Source organism: Astyanax mexicanus, chromosome 3, assembly GCF_023375975.1.
Source record: "Astyanax mexicanus isolate ESR-SI-001 chromosome 3, AstMex3_surface, whole genome shotgun sequence".
NCBI lineage: Eukaryota > Metazoa > Chordata > Actinopteri > Characiformes > Acestrorhamphidae > Astyanax > Astyanax mexicanus.
The window spans coordinates 49,528,743-49,549,217 of NC_064410.1; the positions used below are offsets into that span (position 1 = coordinate 49,528,743).

General features: G+C 38.8%; 1 protein-coding gene across 9 annotated transcripts in view; it reads right to left on the reverse strand.

Annotated features, from left to right (window-relative positions):
• trioa (trio Rho guanine nucleotide exchange factor a) overlaps positions 1-20,475 on the reverse strand; it is a 158,831-nt gene that overhangs the window by 61,709 nt on the left and 76,647 nt on the right. For all 9 annotated transcript variants that reach the window (XM_049475422.1, XM_049475420.1, XM_049475423.1 and 6 more), the window contains 6 exons: positions 15,632-16,174; positions 13,535-13,657; positions 7,848-8,039; positions 3,774-3,905; positions 3,276-3,506; positions 886-1,008 (listed from right to left, as the gene is read on the reverse strand). In XM_049475422.1, the coding sequence (XP_049331379.1) occupies positions 886-1,008; positions 3,276-3,506; positions 3,774-3,905; positions 7,848-8,039; positions 13,535-13,657; positions 15,632-16,174 (1,344 nt within the window). The remainder of the gene's footprint in view (positions 1-885; positions 1,009-3,275; positions 3,507-3,773; positions 3,906-7,847; positions 8,040-13,534; positions 13,658-15,631; positions 16,175-20,475) is intronic.

Consider the following 20,475-nt stretch of genomic DNA (forward strand, 5'->3'; position numbering starts at 1 on the left):
AAGAAAATAAGATACAAATGTAATTAATTTAAATTGCCTACATCCAGGCTGTTCTTTTGTTTCGTTTGCATACACAAATTTCAGACTGTCCCACATGCATCCAGCAGAGAGATTGGGCGTAATGAAAGGGGTGTAAAGCCCTATCTGGACAGGATTAGTTTATAGGGGTACTTTTCTCTTTTATGGGGGTCCTGTGATTTTATTTTCCATGCATGTGTTTTTCTCAGATGTCCTCTGAGAAAATTACAGGCTGATTTATCTACTGTTTTTCACTAAACTCCATGGTCCTATGGTAATTTTAGTCCCGTCCGAACTCAAACCTCTCATCACCTCACATTTAACAAAATAGCTATTTGTCCACTGCCGCGCACCGTAATTACACTTTGGACGCGCATTTCCACGGACATCCAGGCAAACACAACAGCGAGTGGAAATGGAGGAGCTACTGAACCAATTCTTCAGTGTAGGAAACACAAATTCACCCCAAACAAAACTAAATAAACTAAGTGTTTATTTTAACTAAGTGTCTTTTAAAGCGCTTAGACGCCTCCATCATGAAAGAGTTTTATCACTGAGTAGAAGTGTGAAATATTTTTTACAGACGTTCCTCTGAGAAACTAATCCCATCCGGATAATAATCTAATCATTTAATACTGGTCAGCTGCAGGTAATGATGTTAACAAACTAACACAGGTAGTGACTGATAAACTTATGAGAGTACACATGGGTAGCATGACAAGATAATCGTCTCTGCTGTTTTTTTTTTTGTTTGTTTGTTTTTTTTAAACATCAGTTGTAAATCTGAACTAAAATAAAATGAGGAGGGACATTAAAGAGAAGGGGAAGAATGTGAGACTTGGAGAACAGGGTTAGAGAGGTGCACACCTGAGCCACTTCTTCAAAGTCTTCATGGCGTTTCTGCAGAGCTCTGGCACGATGGAGAGACTTCCCCACTCCTGTGTGCTTACTGAGAAACGCCTCACCATGGTTCTCAATCCAGTCCAGCACCTGCACATGGACGCACACACACACACAAACACAAAAATTTGAAATTAAGATGTGAAGTCTGAGTGGAAGCTTTTTAGCCTTTACTCATGTACGACAAATGTGGGAATATGTCCTGTCAAACAGCTCGAGATAATGACAGTGCAATACAAAAGGCGGCACAGCCAGTCAAATTGTGGGTCACAGAGAGTGAGAATTATGCAGATGAGCCCCCGAAAGGTGATGTGCTCGCTGTCTCTCTCTCTCTCTCTATCGCTTTCTCTCCATTTCTCTCTATCTGCCACTCTTTGAGAGCTCTGCACCTGAATGCTGCAGAGAACAGCCGTTTCCTAGCAACAGCCTCCCGGTCTGTGAGTGCTGAAAGTGGTGGTGCATTCCTCCCCAGCTAAGCTCTCCCAAACCCTCACACAGCACAGCAGACTGAGCCCGAGACTCCCGCACAAACCCGCCCCAGGGCCTGAAAGCCTGTTAACTATTAGAACTGAACCAAAGACACACGGGGGAGGAGGAGGAGGGGGATACGAAAGGGGAGGGGACTCCTGCCTTTTAATTATGCATCACTATTTTTGTTATGTGTACACGAAAATAATCTCCTGATCCGTTTGCCAAGATGTTGTGGTTGTGTCTCGGTGGCTGTATGAGAGGCAGAGCATCAGCGGTAATTACACGCTTAACTACAGCCTGCGCAAAAACCCACATCAGCATTTTCCCCCTGAAACTGAGGCTTTCTCTGCTTATTGCTGTGAAATTCAGACAAAACTGAATTACATCAGGTTAAACACTGCACAGCATAATAAAGAGAGAGCTGATACTATATTACACAACAGCAAATCATCAATATATACAGCTCTGGAAAAAAAATAAGAGACCACTTAAAAATGACGAGTTTCTTTGATTTTACCAAATTAAAAACCTCTGGAATATAATCAAGAGGAAGATGGATGATCACAAGCCATCAAACCAAACTGAACTGCTTGATTTTTGCACCAAGAGCAGCATAAATTTATCCAAAAGCAGTGTGTAAGACTGATGGAGGAGAACATGCCAATAACATGCATGAAAACCGTGATTTAAAAAAGGGTTTTCCACCAAATACTGATTTCTGAACTCTGAACTGAACTTTATAAATGTGAACTTGTTTTCTTTGCATTATTTGAGGTCTGAAAGCTCTGCATCTTTTTTGTTATTTCAGCCATTTCTCATTTTCTGCAAATAAATGCTCTAAATGACAATATTTTTATTTGGAATTTGGAAGAAATGTCTGTGATCTCCTGACCATAGTGTAAGCACCTTAGTCCACTAGACCACTTGGAGCCCAAATAGTATTTATTTTATTTATTTTATTTTTTTTTTTTTTTAAATGAGCAATGTACTATTTTTTATTGTTTCATTAGTGAATGTCATTTTCACATCAGCACATCTTGGATTACGAAACCTTCAAAAAATTGGATTAGTTTAAATCATCCCCACTCAACACAGGCAATACTTATATTAGGATTAAAATGACAAATTAAGTGTGAATGAAAGTAACAGATGGCTCCTTAGGTAGCTTGATGAATTAGTTTTCGTGCTAACCGGCCATAAATCCACAGTGATAAACAGTGACTGTGTGGCCTTGAACACTCTCTCACAAACAAACTTGGGGCGTTGCGAAATGCCAGATTAAACTCTATGCATACTTGTTACTTTTTTGTACAAAAATAATGTTGATTTAAATAACATTAAAAACTGAAAGTAACATCATGAGTGCCTTTGGATCGGCCAGTAACAAAAAAAGGCGAGTTCTGGATTTTTTTCTTTTTGCAAATAAAATATTATTTTAAACTGACTGACTCGTCAGAAACTCCATGATGTGTCCATGATGAAGAATTTTTTTAGAAGTTTTTTAGAAATTTACCACACCAATTGTAGAATCGTTGTTCAGAAAATAAAAATAAAACTGATTTTTTTCATTTTTTTATTTTAAAAATGAGGTTTTTGAGGGATGGATATCTTCTAATTTTTTTTTAACAAATGTGCAAAAGGCATCCTTTAATGTAGACTGCCTTAAAATCCTCATACAGCAAAACAGGCCTATCCTTTAAATTATTCATTCTGATCTCTCTCTCTCTCTTTCTCTCACTCTTGCCATTTAAACTCCCCTCTCAGTTCTGCTCCCAGTGGAGCTTCAAAAATTCAGCTTGCTTACTGTCCACAAGTAAGCAAGTAAGTGTGTGTGTGTGTGTGTGTGTGTGTGTGTATATGATAGGTGGTTCTGGGGTTATGTTTACCTGTTGGACGTCCTGCTGAAACACACACAGCTGCAGGCGCTGGTGCAGACGGACCTTTCGGTGTTGCCAGATGTTCTCCAGCTGCCTCTGGTGATGCAGGACCTCGTGGATGATGTTGAGGACGTGGTGCACGGCCTTGGAGTAGTTGGCGGTGGCCGTCAGCGAATCGGCGCCACCGGGAGTGAGAGGCCGCTGTAGTTTGTCCAATAAGGCTTTGCCGTCTTGACTCACCTGCAGAAGGGAAAGAATGAAGTGACTCAGCCAGATTCCTCCAGTTAATGACAGGATTGACTGCACTGCTCCAGCCTCCCGTCACGCGTCTGTGCCTTTTTCAATTGGTATAATTAGTTTAAACTGTGTCGGTAACGGCACCTGTAATTGCCGCTCATGTATTAATGTGTGCCAGGGGCACAGGGATCAATTCATTTAGTGTTTGCAACAACACCTAGTGATTAAACTATTTCTGAAACAATCTCACACACACAGCTCGTACTGTACCTCAGAGTAGGCCGTCGTGATGTGTTCATACAGGCCCTGGTGATGGTGGATGGCATCTTCTAGATCCTGGAGTTCGGAAGGTAAATCCACCTCTCCACATGCCTTACACCACGAGTCCACATTACTCATGTACTGTAGACACAAAAGAGAGAGAGAGAGAGAGAGAGACATCACAACAGAGTTAAACAAGCAACACAATAATATTATACTGTAAGTATCATGTCCCATAATTTCTGACATATCCAATGGAAGCTGGTGAACACTGCACTAACCTACAGGATATGCATTATGCAGTTTTCTATGCATATATTATGTATTACCATTACACCCTGTGGAATAGGAATGTGAAATTTCAGCACAAAAAAAACTAAATTATAACTATATATAAACTAAGTAGATATTTGAGTAAAATGAACATTGTTTAATTCTATAAACTACGCACAACATTTCTCCCAAATTCCAAATAAAAATATTGTCATTTAGAGCATTTATTTGCAGAAAATGAAAAATGGCTGAAATAACAAAAAAGATGCAGACTTTCAGGCCTTAAATAACGCAAAACAAATCTATATTTGTTGGAATAACCCTGGTTTTTAATTACAGTTCTCATGCATCTTGGCATGTTCTCCTCCACCAGTCTTACACACTGCTTTTGAATAACTTTCAATATCCAAAAGGATAACAAATTCAAGCAGGTTATTTTGGTTTGATGGCTTGTGATCATCCATCTTCCTCTTGATTATATTCCAGAGGTTTTCAATTTAGTAAAATCAAAGAAACCCATAATATTTAAGTGGTCTATTATTTTTGTTTTCTGGGTATATATGTATATATATATATGTAATTCATGTGCACTCTCTATGAGAATGCTGGCCTTCATATGCTATAATTCATTCGTTTTACAATTTACACAGGTGTGAGCGTTGCATAGTGCAATAGCAGCAATCTACTCTGGAGCAGCAATGACAAAGATGCAAGCCTCCCTTTCACAAATCAGTGGAGCATACAAATCCATCTGAAGCTATTTTGATTTCGCATGATAAACTTGTCAGATTTAGCTTATTAAAAATTATAGTTTTATACATAGTGCACCACTATAATAATCGTTTGCAACATAATTGATGTTATAATCATGATTCTTTTAATATGAACATTTGTGACCTGTAAAGTTAACACAATCCTGCAAATTGATGTTGTGCAAAAACTAACAAACAACTAACAAACAACCTCAAAATAAGAACAGTAGCTTATCTGAAAAAAAGAGGAATATTATTCTAAACCTCCAATGTAAGTAAATATACAGTGTTTTTACTCCAAGTGATTTTGGAGTATTTCTGTAAGTCCTGAGGGGGAAGATACTGCAGCCTCATAACAAGCTTTCAAGCTGTGCCTTTAATTCAATTTGTTTCAAGCCATTTAAAATAAGCGCGCCACTATGCTCTCAAAATTAGATTCTCCGCACTGAGCCAGGCATTTAATGCTGTTCTGTTTGTCCTTTCTCACACTTGTCCTCAGAGGAACGAAAATAAGAATATCAAAAGACAATATGCTAAATTAAACATGCTAATAAAGAGGATACACTGAGGCATGAATAAGGGAAAGCCTGAATACAGAAGCCAGTATGAATTCCAGCTCCTGTAAAGAGCTTCAACATCCTTTATCAGCACCCCCCCCCCCACCCCCCCACCCCCAACTTCACACATCCTCCACTTCCCATAGGAAAGAAGTAGGAGGGAGGGGGAGGGTCTATCTTTTAATCTGTGACCCTGCTCCCAGGTCTCACAGGGAATGGTATGGATGAGTGAGGGGGTCTGACACAGGGCTCTGTGTAGAGCGAGAGAGAGAGAGAGAATAAGAGATGACGAGACAGAGCTCACAGCCGAGAATTCCCTGGAAAAAGAGGGGCGATCCCGCTGTCGCATGAAAAGCCACCATAGATGAGAGGAATATTCCATCAGCGGAAAAAAAAAATCTAATAAAATAGAGCACTCATGCTCCTGCGGTCTCATGCATTCAGGAACTCTTCCACATCTGTGTGTTTTCCACTGTGGCGTGTTTGAGGAGGGAGATAAGAGTGAATAAAAATAAATAAAAACTGCAGGAGACTGAATATAATCTGAATATATTTCCTTTTTACACTTGCATGAGATTCCAGAGCATGAATAAGGGCTTTTATACTGGGTTGCCACAATTTACTTGGTGATTATGGAGAACATTAATCCCACATGGGCAGAAAAGGCCATTACTTTGTGTTAACATATCCTCAGTCCTCACTTTACCCCTCTTCTCCCTCTTGTACATGGCAAAAAGCCTCACACACTTGTTTATTACCAAGCTTAAACCTGAGTCTCATACAGTCTTATAGAGTCTAATATAGATGTGATTGGTTGATCAGTTGCGTCTCTACAGCCCTAACATCAGCATATATACAGTCAGGTCCATAAGCATTTCAACAGCTACATATGAAACAGAGCAATAAAGGTTTTAAGATTTAATTTAAGGGTTTTAAATAAAACATTATATTTAATGTTTTACTAACAAAACAACACTTTACAACTTGTACAGGTGTGGGTGTGTTATGGTGCAGAAGCAGCACTCAAGTCTAGAGTAGCAATGATAAATCAGTAATAAATCTTTAATAAATCAGTAGAGCATACAAATCGATTTGAAACTATTGTTATAAAATTGTCTGGATTAGTTAATCAATAATTATGTCTAATTTATTAATTTAAGGGTTTTAACTAAAACACTAAATTTTCATACAGCTCCGCTATTTGCACAGATACAAACTAACCAACCAACTATAGAAATTAGTAACATTTTTAACCATTGGATGCAAATCTTTGCCATTAATTTCCTTCTCTATACTCAAGCTTTTCTTCTTCTTTCCAAAGAGATTTGTTAAAGAACCGGCCGGCATTAAAATTATTTCTTATACGGATTTAAACATTACTAGTGGTTTGCATGTTCAAGTGAACCCTCTGTATTTAAATTCATGAATGTGTCTCTTGAACATAGACTATGGCTACGTTCACATTACCAGACAAAAGTAACTAAAATCTGAATTTTTGCTCAATGTGGCTCAGAACTGATTTTTTCCTAGCTGTGTGAATGTGCCAAATCAGATTTATTTTTCTCAAATCAGATTTGAGTCACTTTCATAGGTGGTTCTAAATTGGATTCTTATCTGATCCATGGGCATGCTACATAAATGTAAACAGTCAAATCTGAATTCATGCATCTTTTTGCTTTTACAAATGTGCTATGTGCTTCTCTCTTGTACCCACACCCTCATCACTTGGTGCAGCTGTGCAGCTATAGCTGCAAAAACAGCAAAAGCAAACCACCTGGCCTTTTTCACCTCCTTGACCTGAGCATGTACTTCAGACCAGCTGTTTACTCTCCACTCCAGCAAAAGATGCTCCACATCTCAGCTGCTAGCACATCTATTTCACCTTTATAAAGCTACGAGTCGTCTGTCAAAGATGACTTTTTTTGTTGTTGTTTGTTGGTGAAGGAGACGCTCATACACGTATCAATGTGCGCATGTGAGGCGTTTCAGGGAGAGATTCTTTCACATTACACACAGATACAACTCACTTATTTGTGAATGTAAAATGTCAAGAGAGCCAAATCTGATCTGAGCAAAAAAATAATAAAAAAATCGGATTGAGCAATGTGGCTTGTAATGTAAACACAGCCTATGACATAGTTATCTCTTAAGTGTGTCATTACCCTCATTAGATGATGTGAAGCTATCCTCAGGCCACAGCCATCCACTTTAAGCCCCACCTACTGCTTCTTTTTATAAACGTACCAAATCATTGATTTGGCCACATCCATCTCAGATGTGCTTTTTTTTTTCTTTTTTTTTTTTTTTTTCTTTTTTAACCTACTGACGCATCCTTTACTTTAAACTGCATATTGCGATTTCAAGACCAAGACTCCTGAATCAATCATGAAGTAATGAGAGAACAAGCTACAACCTGCTCAATAAATGGATATGGAATCTTGGCTGTATGTATTTAACAGTGTAATATGATGTAATATGAGAGGTGTGCTGTGTTCTCTGACCTGGTCACACTTCTGGTGGAAGGTAGCAGACATTTCCAGCAGCGTGCTCCTCTCGTCCAGCGCAGCGGCGAAGGCCTTCCACTCCTGCTCCAGCTGGCCTGAGATCTGCTTGATCTGCTGGGATGCGTAATGGCCGGCCTCCAGCAGCCGGTTCCCCACAGACATGATGCGGTTTATATTCACGTACACATTCTGTACAGGAGGAAATGAAGTTAACAGCTTTTGAAAAACACAGAGAGGAAGGATTTATTATTTATATTACACACTACATGTTTATCCTGGCTCTTTCGCTCTGAAATAAATAAAAATACCCTAAATATTAATAAATCAATAAATAAATAGAGTTTCAGGGTAATAAAGCTTCCCATGATAGCATCCATCCATTATCCACATCAGTGCTGTGAGTCTGGTTCCTTGTATGGAGCCTTGTAGACTAGTTTAAAGCTGAAGGTTTTCAACCTGTATTTAACATACTAGTAATTATTCATGAGAGGAAAGCACAGATCTCACAGTTTGATCAGTGTTCCTCTGATCAATAAGCCCCAGCTGCTCCAGCTTAGTCACAGCCACTGATCCATAGTAATGAGTAACGGCCTGTGCACAGATAATCAACCACTCTGAGCAAACATCTAGCAAGATTCTGGTAGACCATTCACGTTTTTGTTCCATTCAGCCCACAGTATATCTCCTAATGAGCTCCTACAGCAGCACATTGAGGTCAGAGCGATTATTGAGCCTGTTTATCTGGAACAAATCAGTCGTAAAGCACCTGCAGGATCTGTAGAGCCACGTCAGCCATGTCACAGGCATTCGCATCTCCACAGCTGCGTCTCTCACGCAACTGGAAGGCCTGTAAATGAGCTGATTCCCCATTCGCCTCCATTTCCTCTGCGTCTCTCTGAAACAGGAACTGATCCATATTTGTGCTAAAGAGGCCCCTGAAAGCCCTGAATGCCCCTGTATACGACTACAGCAGACCGCGGGACGCCGACACTCACGCAGGAAGCATTTAGGTGCTTCATTATTGGACATGTGATGAGTCACTAGAATTGAACAACACAGTGATCCTTTAACCGCTGATTCACCACACTCCACTCAATTCTCTCCAAAGCTAAACTCCTTAAGTTGCTAAAAGTACCTACTATTCTCCAAACTGGCATCACTTTATTTATCTCACTTTTGAAACATCTTAATATGTAGTCATCTCAGATTCAAGAGGATATTCAGAACGGTCTGAAACCATTAAGACCAGGAACTTCAAGAGATCAAGATTTAGGTGTTCTACTGGCCAGGTTATTAAAACACTGTATTCAGTACTAAACCTTATGTGAAGGTCCAGATGAAGCTGGAAAACTGCCCAAAGGTGCTGCAGTAAGTATTTTCTAACTAACTAACTAACTAAGCTTTGGAACAACCCTCCATATAACGTTTAAAACTTTAGACAGAGTCTCAATTTTCAAGTCTAGGCTGGAAAAAAATCACTTATTTAATTTACATTTTAGGTAAATGTTTCCTCTAAGATACTGTGGTATCTAGAGGTCCACTGTCACCGTCTTATGTATTACTACCATCTCTAGAGCAGTTACCACCATCATTACTTTCATTATTCTTACCTTTACTAAAGTGATCATATTGGTAACTTTTTACAACTGTAGTTGGTTTCTATTGTCCAGATCAATTGAGGAGTTTGTTTATATGGAGCGTTTCTCCCTCTGTTTGGTTTGGTATCACACAGGCACAAACCTCAGTGCACCAAAATGCTCACCAATAAACACCACTGGTCAGAGCTGTCTGGCGCAGGAGCAAGAAATTAAATACAGTGAGAAGATTCTGTGTTCCAGCATGTATATCTGTGCAGTGTGAAGCTGCTTTAACACTGAACGCTGAAATTTTGATGCTGCACTGTTGCAGTGCAGATGTACACATACTAAACTGAGTCGCATGGCTGTGAGGAGTGAACACAGCACACACCGTGCATGTTAACAGCATCGAGCAAAGACAGTATTTGTTCATAACTGTGGTAACATATATCAGATTGAACTGCACCTTATCAGCTCAAATTAGCTCAAATAAAAGGAGTATATTTGATAGCTGGGTCGGATCAAGTTCACTTTCCCACCACAAGTGAACCGCTCCAGAGTTTGCCTGGGACTGGTTTATTTGATCCGCACCTGAGTGCGATTACTGTTTTTACACCTGCTCAATCGAACCGCAATAAGGCTACAAACGCACCAGAGTCCGTTTTAACCAAACCAAAGAGTGTTGTGTGAAAACGTCCCTAATCTCACCTGAGCATAGGGACAGAATCATATATGCTTGTACAGTGATTCTGTTTTTCAATTACTAATAACTAAGTCAAGAACTAAGTCATTTTGACCAGAGGAGCATGGGTCCCGCCTTTTGACTCTTTGTTCCACCCAAAGTTTGGATTTATTAGATTTCTGTAAAGCTGCTTTCTGACAACATCAGTACACAAATAAATCTGAATTGATTTGACATTTCTAACAGCCTAGACCCAACACTGAGCTCACCGTGCACAGATTTTTAATTAGAGATGGCATCTTGGATTAAGTCTTGGATATCAGCTGACACTGACCTGAAATACTGACCTTTTTACTATTTAAGCTCATTTTGATGCCTATTTAAATCTACTCAAATACACTCTGTAACAACAGAACACTAAAGTGCTTTTAATGCTTTCTGACTAGATTTGTTACATCATTGCTTCCCTAATCACTAATCAGTCACTGGGGACTGTCCAGGAGCTGACCCAGACACCAGATCCATTTCACTACTACAACCCAACTCACAGCACAAGAGCAAAAACAAGAAAAACGTGAACTATCCAAGTGCTCCTGTAAATCTGTTAGGGAACTACGGCTATGGAACTTTACACACTCAAGACATTTTCCATCCTATACATGCATCATATTTCCATAAGGGATTCTATATTGTTTAAGGTATTCGAACATGTCCTTCTTCTAGATGCTTATCTGTAGATACAGATATGTTCAGATACAGATACTCACTGATGCTAACAGGCCATCTTCTCCACTAATATAAAAGATATAAGTACAACACTTAAATGTCATTGAATGACTAAAAACAATAGATATGCAAGTAAAACAGAGGCTGTTTCTGATTAAGGCAAAGCTGTGGAAATCTGTTTAGACATGGACAGACTAAACTATTGGTTGAAGAGCCCAGAGGCAACGAGTTGCAAAGAATGAGGAGTTGGAAGGAGTCACACAATGTTTAAGATGAGTTCAAGCCACTTGTCTAGACATAATATGGTCAGCACATATATTAATTTATTCATTAATTTATTTGGGTTCCCATTTTCCTCTGCTTGCTTGGTTTAATCGAAAGCCAGAACATCTCTCAAAAAAATTAACTCAGTAGTTCTCAAACTGTAGTTAATTTTAGAGGTGTAAAAATACCCTGATATATCGAAGCATAGGGATATTTCATTTTATTATTACTGAAATCGATTTATTTATACAGTATTGATTCATAATAATTAGTTTACATGTAAAGATTGGTGGCAGTGTTGTGTTCGAGTTTGATATGTTTAACTGTAGTGTAACCACTCCATACATATATAATATATAAGATATATTGCTTTACCAAGTTCTTGTTAATACATAGACCAATATCGAAGTATATTCGATGGTGGTACACAACGCAACTCAAGGTGTTTTACCATATGACTTTTAGAAATCATAAAATCTATAGCTGTCATCAGTAATTTACATGGCATAAAATGAGCTTGTGTTTACTGCTCTAAAGACTATGCAGACATTGTATTCCTCCACATGGCCCTGTCGCTTCCATCTGTCTCAAGCTTCACGATATGATTCAGTAGGTATATTTAATTTGCCAGAAGACTGCAGCAGAAGGTAAGCCCACACAATTGCTGAAGGACCACTAGAAAATAAGATCTACCCTACTGTGTGTGCGTGCGTGAGTGTTCCTGTCAGATGAGTTGTAGGTGGTAGTATTTGTAGGGGGTTTTAGTTTGATCATGAGTGGTGCACGGTCTAAAAAAAGTTGGAGAACTTTAGCTTTAATTATTGCATTGTGTGGATTTGCAGTAGAAGGAAGTGCGATATCATATAAAGCTTCAAATTAAACCATACATGCCATTCTACAGCTTGCTTGATACAAAAGAAAAAAGCACTTTTACCAGTGACAAATTATATCTGTCCAGTATCTTTTATGATATCATTAACTTTGGGTGAAATTTCTGTATTTAAAATTAAAATGTATTTTGCAGAACAACTAATTCTACTAAACAAAATACAAACATAACTAAACATAATTTTTATTCCAATATCGTGCAGCCCTAGAACCAGTGCAGTCATAGGTGTGGGAATCACAGGGCATCTCACAATATGTTTTCAATGATAACGATGATATTGCAATACTTGATACATCACAAGACAATTCTCTATAATACTTTACAGCTTCTATGTTCCTAAAGAGGATAAAATAATATTAAATAAACAAATACCAGGAATCATGGATTTATTGGTGGTTTATATCACAATATTTCATGGTATTTTCGCGATGATAATAATACTCTTTTAGCGATATGACAAAACACTGATTTTTTTTTTTTTTTTCAAATTTTTCCCATTTTCTCCCCAATTTACACGGCCAATTACCCAACCCACTCACTAGGACTCCCCGTATCACTAGTGATGCCCCAACACACCAGGAGGGTGAAGACTAACACATGCTTCCTCCGATACATGTGAAGTCAGCCACCGCTTCTTTTCGAGCTGCTGCTGATGCAGCATTACCGAGCAGCATCACAGCGCACTCGGAGGAAAGCGCAGCAGCTCGGCTCCGGTACATCAGCTCACAGATGCCCTGTGCTGCGGACATCACCGTAGGAGTGATGTGGGGAGAGAGCGCCATCTACCCACCCGGAGGGAGCAGGGCCAATTTTGCTCCCTCTGACGCCGGCAACTTGATGGCAAAGCTGCATGAGCAGGGGTTCAAACCTGCGACCTCCCGCTCATAGTGGCAGCGCTTTAGACCGCTGGACCACTCAGCACCCACAAAACACTGATTTAAAAATATATATATATTATTTCAAGAACAAATCCCTAACTGAGATATTAAAAAAAATACAAGAATTTTATCAGATTTGTAACAGAAGTCAATGATCCAGAATATCATGGTACTAATAGGAATGCACTCCAAATATCTCCATATATCCAGGATTAAAGTAAAATAAATGACACTGGACAGATATAATCTCTAAGTCTCTAGTAAATATATAATGGGAAATGAGAACAGTGTGAATTTTTTTTGTTGCTAAAAACAGCAAAAACGTAGTACCCTGATGTGATAATTAGGGCTGGGTGATATGGTGCAATATTACAAGTTATAATATTGTTAACTATATTTAAAAATGTTGGCAATATTATTGTGTACAGTACAATATGGCACACCCCTAGTAATGAAGCAAATGTGAAGTGAGGGTAAAAGCCTCTATTACTTCATGTATTGATAATGCATCACAAACGAAAAAGATGCAATATTCTGCAATATCATTTTTTCCCCAACTCTACCACTCACATATTGCAACATCACTTCACAAGGCATTCCCAAATAGCTTTCTAGCCTCATAAAAAAGCAGCTTTACATTTCACGTAGTGGCTTTCCTGTTATCTTACCATGCAATTCATGGCAAAGTGGTTGTGCTGGGTCTGGAGCTCCATGGCATGCGAGTGATTGTTGCCGATCTCGGTGTAGCCCGCCAGGAACAGGCCTTTGTTGTGCATGATCCAGTCAAACATCTGCAAAAGCCACAGCAGCACAGAGACACATACACTCTTTAAACATACTTGGTTGGAGGGGGTATAGCAGGCACGTGTGTCCATGTGTGCTGCAACATGTGATGGAGTGTATGCACGTGTTAGGTTAAGGATGACCGAGCAGTACAGAAAGAGAGAGAGTGTGCATATATGAGCGAGCACACACACACACACACCTCTATACACCTCTATACAAACCTTCACACCAATAATAAAAAAAATGGTGTATTTAATGTACATGTGTGTGTTATATCACATTCATAATGGCGAGTTCATAAAGATGATGCAGATAAAAATAGAATGCTTAAGAATGACCCGATTCCACAGAGGAGAGAATAGCTGCTGGTGTCCTAGCAACATGCAAAATCCTCCACCCACCACACGCAGCATTCAAACTGCTCCATTAGTGCAGAGAAAACAGTAAACACAGCTTAAGATGGTGAGACAAAGCTACCTGCCAATAACCTTTTATATCACATGCAATTTAAGCATTTCTACTGTCCCATTAATCATAAAATAAACTGAAGAATTCACATTATGCCACATTGTGACTAACCGAACAGAGGTAGGACTGTACTTTTACATATAATATATTTATACAGTATTTATTATCCCTAGCCTAGTTATAGGTCACATTATTTTTTAATTCAGCTCTACATAATAAGGAATGTATGTTTAAGTTAAGTATGTACAAGGACAATGGGGGTTGTTGCTGGACAGCAATGACTGATGTATACAATCCTGTAGCCAAGACAGCATCTCAGTTTAAGCTGTTTTCTGTTTTTTTTTTATGTTATTACTTAGATAGATCTGGCAGTTGTATGTTACATTTTATCAAACTTCAATTAGAAATTGACCAATCTAAATATCAAGCAGATACAAAATACCATGTAAATTACAACTGTCACTTGAAGAGACTCATTATTATATCGGAATTATATCAATATCAGCAGATTTTTTAATTATTATTATTTTTTTAATATCCACTGGCATCTGCCGATATGACATATATTTTAAATAAATATTTGCTGATGTATTTTTTGTATCCTGGAACAGGAACAAGCAACAATGACCATGCTACTACAACTGACTGACAGTGGCTTTGCTTATTCAAAATCTATTAAAGCTTTTATTCATTAGTTTTAAAGTTATAAAGCTAATCTGCTAATCTCTCTCTAAGTTTTAAATGTGTATATTGGCATCTGCATCAACATCGGTATCGGCGGATATATACGTGTATACTATCTGATGTCTACATCAGCAAAAAATGTCCATATAAATGTGTTCCCAATTAATACACTGTACACTTTTTGTGTGTTTGTACATGTATATATATATATATATATATATATATATATATATATATATATATATATATATATATATATATATATATATATATATATATATACCAGACAAGAGAATAAGGCTAATTATATTATAAGTTACTGTAGGCCATATTTCTATTTCTAATAAATTTCTCTATTTCTCTTAGCAGGCTAAAACAGCTTTAGCCAATCTGACTGTTCAATATATTACTGAATGTATTTATTCAGAGCTACTTTTAATTGCTTTATATTGGATATAATGCTTATATGTGCCCAAATGGAAAATCTAGTATTTTAGACTGTAAACAACTGGAATTCATAACTCACCTATGAATCAAACAGCTAAAAAGACCTGAAGCTTATTCGTTTTGCAAAAGTGTTTGTTTTTCAGCCTAAAGCACATAATTAAAATATCCTTTAATTCATAAGCAGTGTAATGCTTTATATATAATTGTGTTTACTGTTTCAAATGTTTACAGACCCCAGGAAGAGAAGCTGCTGCTGCCTCAGGAGCAGCTAATGGGGACCTGAATAATCCAGCAAAACCAATAAACCAATACAGGCATGGCTGTTCCAGCAGCACTCATAAGCTTTCAGCACTCAGCTGTGTGTGAACAGCGCAGCTCACCTTTTCAGCGTCCTGCTCGAACAGTCTGAGCTGGAAGCACTGGTCCAGCTGCAGCTTGCGGACGTGCCAGGCCTGGTGCAGGTTCTGCCGCGTGCTGTGCAGTTGCTCCAGCAGGGAGGAGATACGGGGCATCAGGCCCTGAGTGTCTGCATTGGGCTGGCCCTGAGCCTCCCTCTGCCCGGGGCCCACAGGGACCGTTCGGTTGGCGTAACTTTCACTGCTCTGAATGCGCTGCAGGAGCCGCTGGCCCTCAGAGTCTACTTCCTCCACAGGGGCCTTCATCACCTTCTTCTTCAGCGCAGCGTGCTCCTCAATCATACGCCGCGCCCCCTCCAGGTCCTGCGGAAAGTCCTTACGAGTAACGGTGTCCTGCATCTCCTCCAGCCGGGCCAGCAGGTGCCGCGCGTTGCCCGTAAAGTCCTCGAAGGCCACGCGGATCTCGATCCACTCCTCATGATTGTAGTCCAGACTGCCCTCGAAGTCTGCCGTCAGCTGGGATGGATCCACCACTTTGGACAAGCCCTCCAGGGACACCATGGTGGTCTGAAAGAGGAATAAAAACACTCATCAGTGAACAGGGAGATGACAAGAAGAAAGCAGGGTGGGGGAGGAGAAGGAAAGGAAGTGATTGACACGGGTGATTTGACAGTGATAGAAAGGAAAAAGCAGGAAATAGTAAAGAGAGGGAAATGAGAAAACAGCTGTGTGTTTAAATCAGATTACATCTGCCTTATAGGGTGTTATTATGGGATATTAGCGATGACTGACAAGTTACCTGATGACAATCTCAAAGCTGGCTTTTGCTGTGCTGGAAAAGAACTCACTAACAGACAACTAGCTTAAATATTACTGTATTAAATAATAAACACATTAAATACTGTATTACAGTTTATTGCTAAAACAATAGACAAAAGGGCAACACTAAGTTATCACTTGGCTATAATACATTATTTTTTTTGTTCATATATTCGTTAGTAGCACAATATGAAGATTTGGGAATTTAGATACTTCTCTAATGAGAATTTCCACACAGAATGTAGAAGAATGCGTTTAATGCAGGTTAATGTTAATTTAAATTTAAATTAATGTGCTAAATGTCTTTGTTTTTGAGTATGTTGTTTTGTTATGTTATGTTATGTTATATACCAGACACCTTTTCATTGAATGCTTTTATTTTTATTTCCTACATTGCAAATAAATACTTTATGTGGTTTCTGAGGCTGGTAACTCTGATAAACTTATCCTGTGCAACAGAGATAACTCTTGCTCTTCCTTTTCTGGGGCGGTCCTGATGAGAGCCAGTTTCATCATTACATTTTTGAAGGTTTTAGCTACTGCACTTGAGGATGTTTCAATGTTCTTGAAACTTTTCAAGTTGACTGATCTTTATTTAGTAAAGTATTTTAGTATTTTATATTTTTACTTAGTTGAAAAGTTCTTGCCATAATCTGGATTAGAACATTATTCAAATAGAGCTATTCACTGTATACCAGCTCTACCTCTTCACAAATTTACAAATGATGCTCTCAAACACATTAAGAGAGAAGAAAGTCAAATAATTAACTCCTGATAAGTTCAGCACAGCTGTTAACTGAAAACCATTCAAGGTGAGTCTACCTCATAAAGCTGACTGAGAAAATCCAGCAGCCAAGACGTGCAAAACTTTCATCTAAGCAAGAGGAGCTACTTTGATTTTACCAAATTGAGAACCTCTGGAATATAATCAAGTATGCCAGGAATGGCATACAATTATCCAAAAGCAGTGTGTAAAACTGGTGGAGGACAACATGCCAGGATGCATACAAACTGTGATTAAAAACTAGAGTTATTTCACCAGATATTGAATTCTGAACTCTTAAAACTTTATGAATATGAACATGAATATTGCTATTTCAGCAATTTCTCAATTTTTCGCAAATAAATGCTCTAAATGACAATATTTGTATTTGGAATTTAGGAGAAATGTCTGTAGTTTGAAGAATAAAACAACAATGTTCATTTTACTTAAACATCCACCTATAAATAGCAAAATAAGAGAAACTGACGCAGAAACTAAAGTGGACTTTTAATTTTTTTCCAGAGCTGTGTATTAGACATTGCAGTGATGGCTCTGCCAGGACACTGATTACATTAACTAGAACATTTTGCCCTCTCTCAATTTTGGAACATTACAGTTTTTAATTTAAAAGTAAAATCACAGGGACTGCTGCTTCAACAAGAAAATATTGTGCTCATTATTATTGGACTAAAACATCCAATACTAAAGGACTGAGAAGAAAAAGAAGAAATGTAGAGGAGAAACAGAAAAACATGAAAATCAATCAGCATGCACAACAGCACCACAACACTCCACAACTCTGAGTCCCACAAGATTCAACTCTGCCATTTCAGGCTCAGTTAATGACCAGTAAGGTGGGACAGTTATTTTTAACAAGGGGCAAAACTCTAATTTAACTCTGCTGCTTGGGGACTGCCTGAGGCCCAGACTAGCTAGAAACATGCAGTCTGGAGCTGCTGGTGAAATCTCAGGCCATCAGAGTCGCCTGGAACATCAGCAGAACAGCAGATCCACCGTGATTCCAGTCAGAAAAACAGATCAGAAACATCTTGCAGGTAAAAGAGCGGTGGAGAAGATGGATGCAGGCTTGTTTATCTGACAAGCACGGCTAATCAGTTCTGCCCTCATGAATCACTGCTTCCACTAATCATGTTAGAAAACGAGATACGACTGCCTCAACATCTGTCTGTCCTTCCTCTCCGTCCAGCTGTCTGTCAGTCACTTCCAGGCATTTCCTCGCCTGCGCACAGATGTCATTTCTGAGTTAGTGAAAGCGCAGCCTGCTTCATATACAGCCACTGACGGAGAGATGGAGAGATGAAGAGATGGTGAAATGGAAAGAGAGAGAGAGAGAGAGAGAGAGAGAGAGAGAGAGAGAGAAGCAGAGAGAGAGGGAGCAGATGGACTGACAAAAGCTAGTAAGTGGGCTCCATCTCGGCAGTGTGAAAAGGCGAGAGGCAAGCTGTTTAGCTCTTTTGTTGAGTCAAGGTAAACGGGTCCCGCTGCTGCTGCTCTTATCAAAACCTGCATTCACTCAGATATTCTAATGAAATCTCCTACCTGAACAACATCCCTTTAAGTCATCGAAAAAAGCTTCATTTAGTCCATTAAGCAGCTTTAGGGCGGAGAAAATCTCAGAACGGAGCTTCACTTCTACTTTATTATAGTAGAAGCTAAAGGCTGTAATAGACAAATGGGCTGCACTGACTCTCAAATGTGTAGTTCACAAAGAACTCCATTTTCCAATAACCCAACAGATTATTCAATACAGACAAGCCATGTTTAACCAGCCTGAGCTCTAATGTATAATTTCATCTCTTTTCTAAGAGATGAAGAAATAGCTGAATTTCATACTTCTGCATATGTGTGTCTGCATCGCTCCGCATTTTATATATGTTTTTTAAATTCTGCTTTCTCCCCAATTTACAAGACAAAATTACCCAACACACTAATTAGGACTCCCCATCACTATTAATGCCCCAACACCAGGAGGGTAAAGACTCTGTCACCGCCTCTTTTCGAACTGCTGCTGCTGAGTAGCATCACAGGGCACTCAGAGAAAAGCAAAGCGACTCGGTTCTGATACATCAGCTCACAGACGCCTTGTGCTGATCGACATCACCCTGTGGAGTGATGTGGGAAGAGAGCACCATCTACCCACCCAGAGAGAGCAAGGCATATTGTGCTCTCCCTGGTATCCGGCAGCTGATGGCAAGCTACATGAGCGGGATTCAAACTAGCAATCTCCCGTTCATTGTGACAGTGCCTTAGTCCCCTGGACCACTCAGAGCCCGCCATTGCTCAGCAGTTTGACAATGAAGGCGGAAATACAAGGCACGGCAGACCAATCACAGTTGCTCCCTCTGCATCACTGTGATGTGTAGTTACTGCACATTTCTGATGAGGTGCCAGTCAGGCTACGGTGTAAGATATGTGGCTACAAGAGTGTATGGTATAGATTTAATACAGAAGCATAAATTGGCCTTTACTCTAGAAGAAACACCACAGTCTTGATCTGCCTAGCATTAGCATTGATTATGTGTAGTAAACACATTTTAAAATATAAGGTAGTTAGTCTGCACAACTATCTTGTCATCTTGGAATATGCTCGTGCCATCAGGAAAGGTAAAATCCGTTAATGGAATAACCTGGTCTATATTCAGTATATTCAGTTATTGAGGTCAGCTGACCTGATTCTTTCAGCACATACTGTTGCTGAACCTAAACCTGACCAACTGCAGCATCAACCCCACATTATTTACTTTTTTTGGCACTATATATACAAAATATTTTGTATACATAGATTATGTACATAAATATATGTTATATATTATAATATATGTGTGTATAGCTTATAACAGGTGTACAATATTTAATAACTCAATGTGCTAATTAATTTAGTAACTAAGTGATTAATAAGAAAACTGCACTTTCATACAGTGTTAGTTGTGAATAATACTGAAGATCAAAAACAAACAATAAAGTGTGAACTATGCAAATCTAGAGAACATCAAGAGGGTAAATAACACATTTTCACCTGTATTTTAGTATTAAAATAAATAGTATTGCAGCTTAGTTTTTATAGCATATATTAACAGCAAAATAATCATTAATTGTTTTATTAATAAGGAGTAAGCACATTTTTCTGTAAGACTGACTAAAAGAAAAGTATGCAAAGTCATAATAGCTGGTATATTGTGCAATGATGTGCTCTGACTGCGACTGATTATTTTTACACATTCTTGTTTAGTCCTATCAGGACATTCACTCATTATGTGTAAACAAG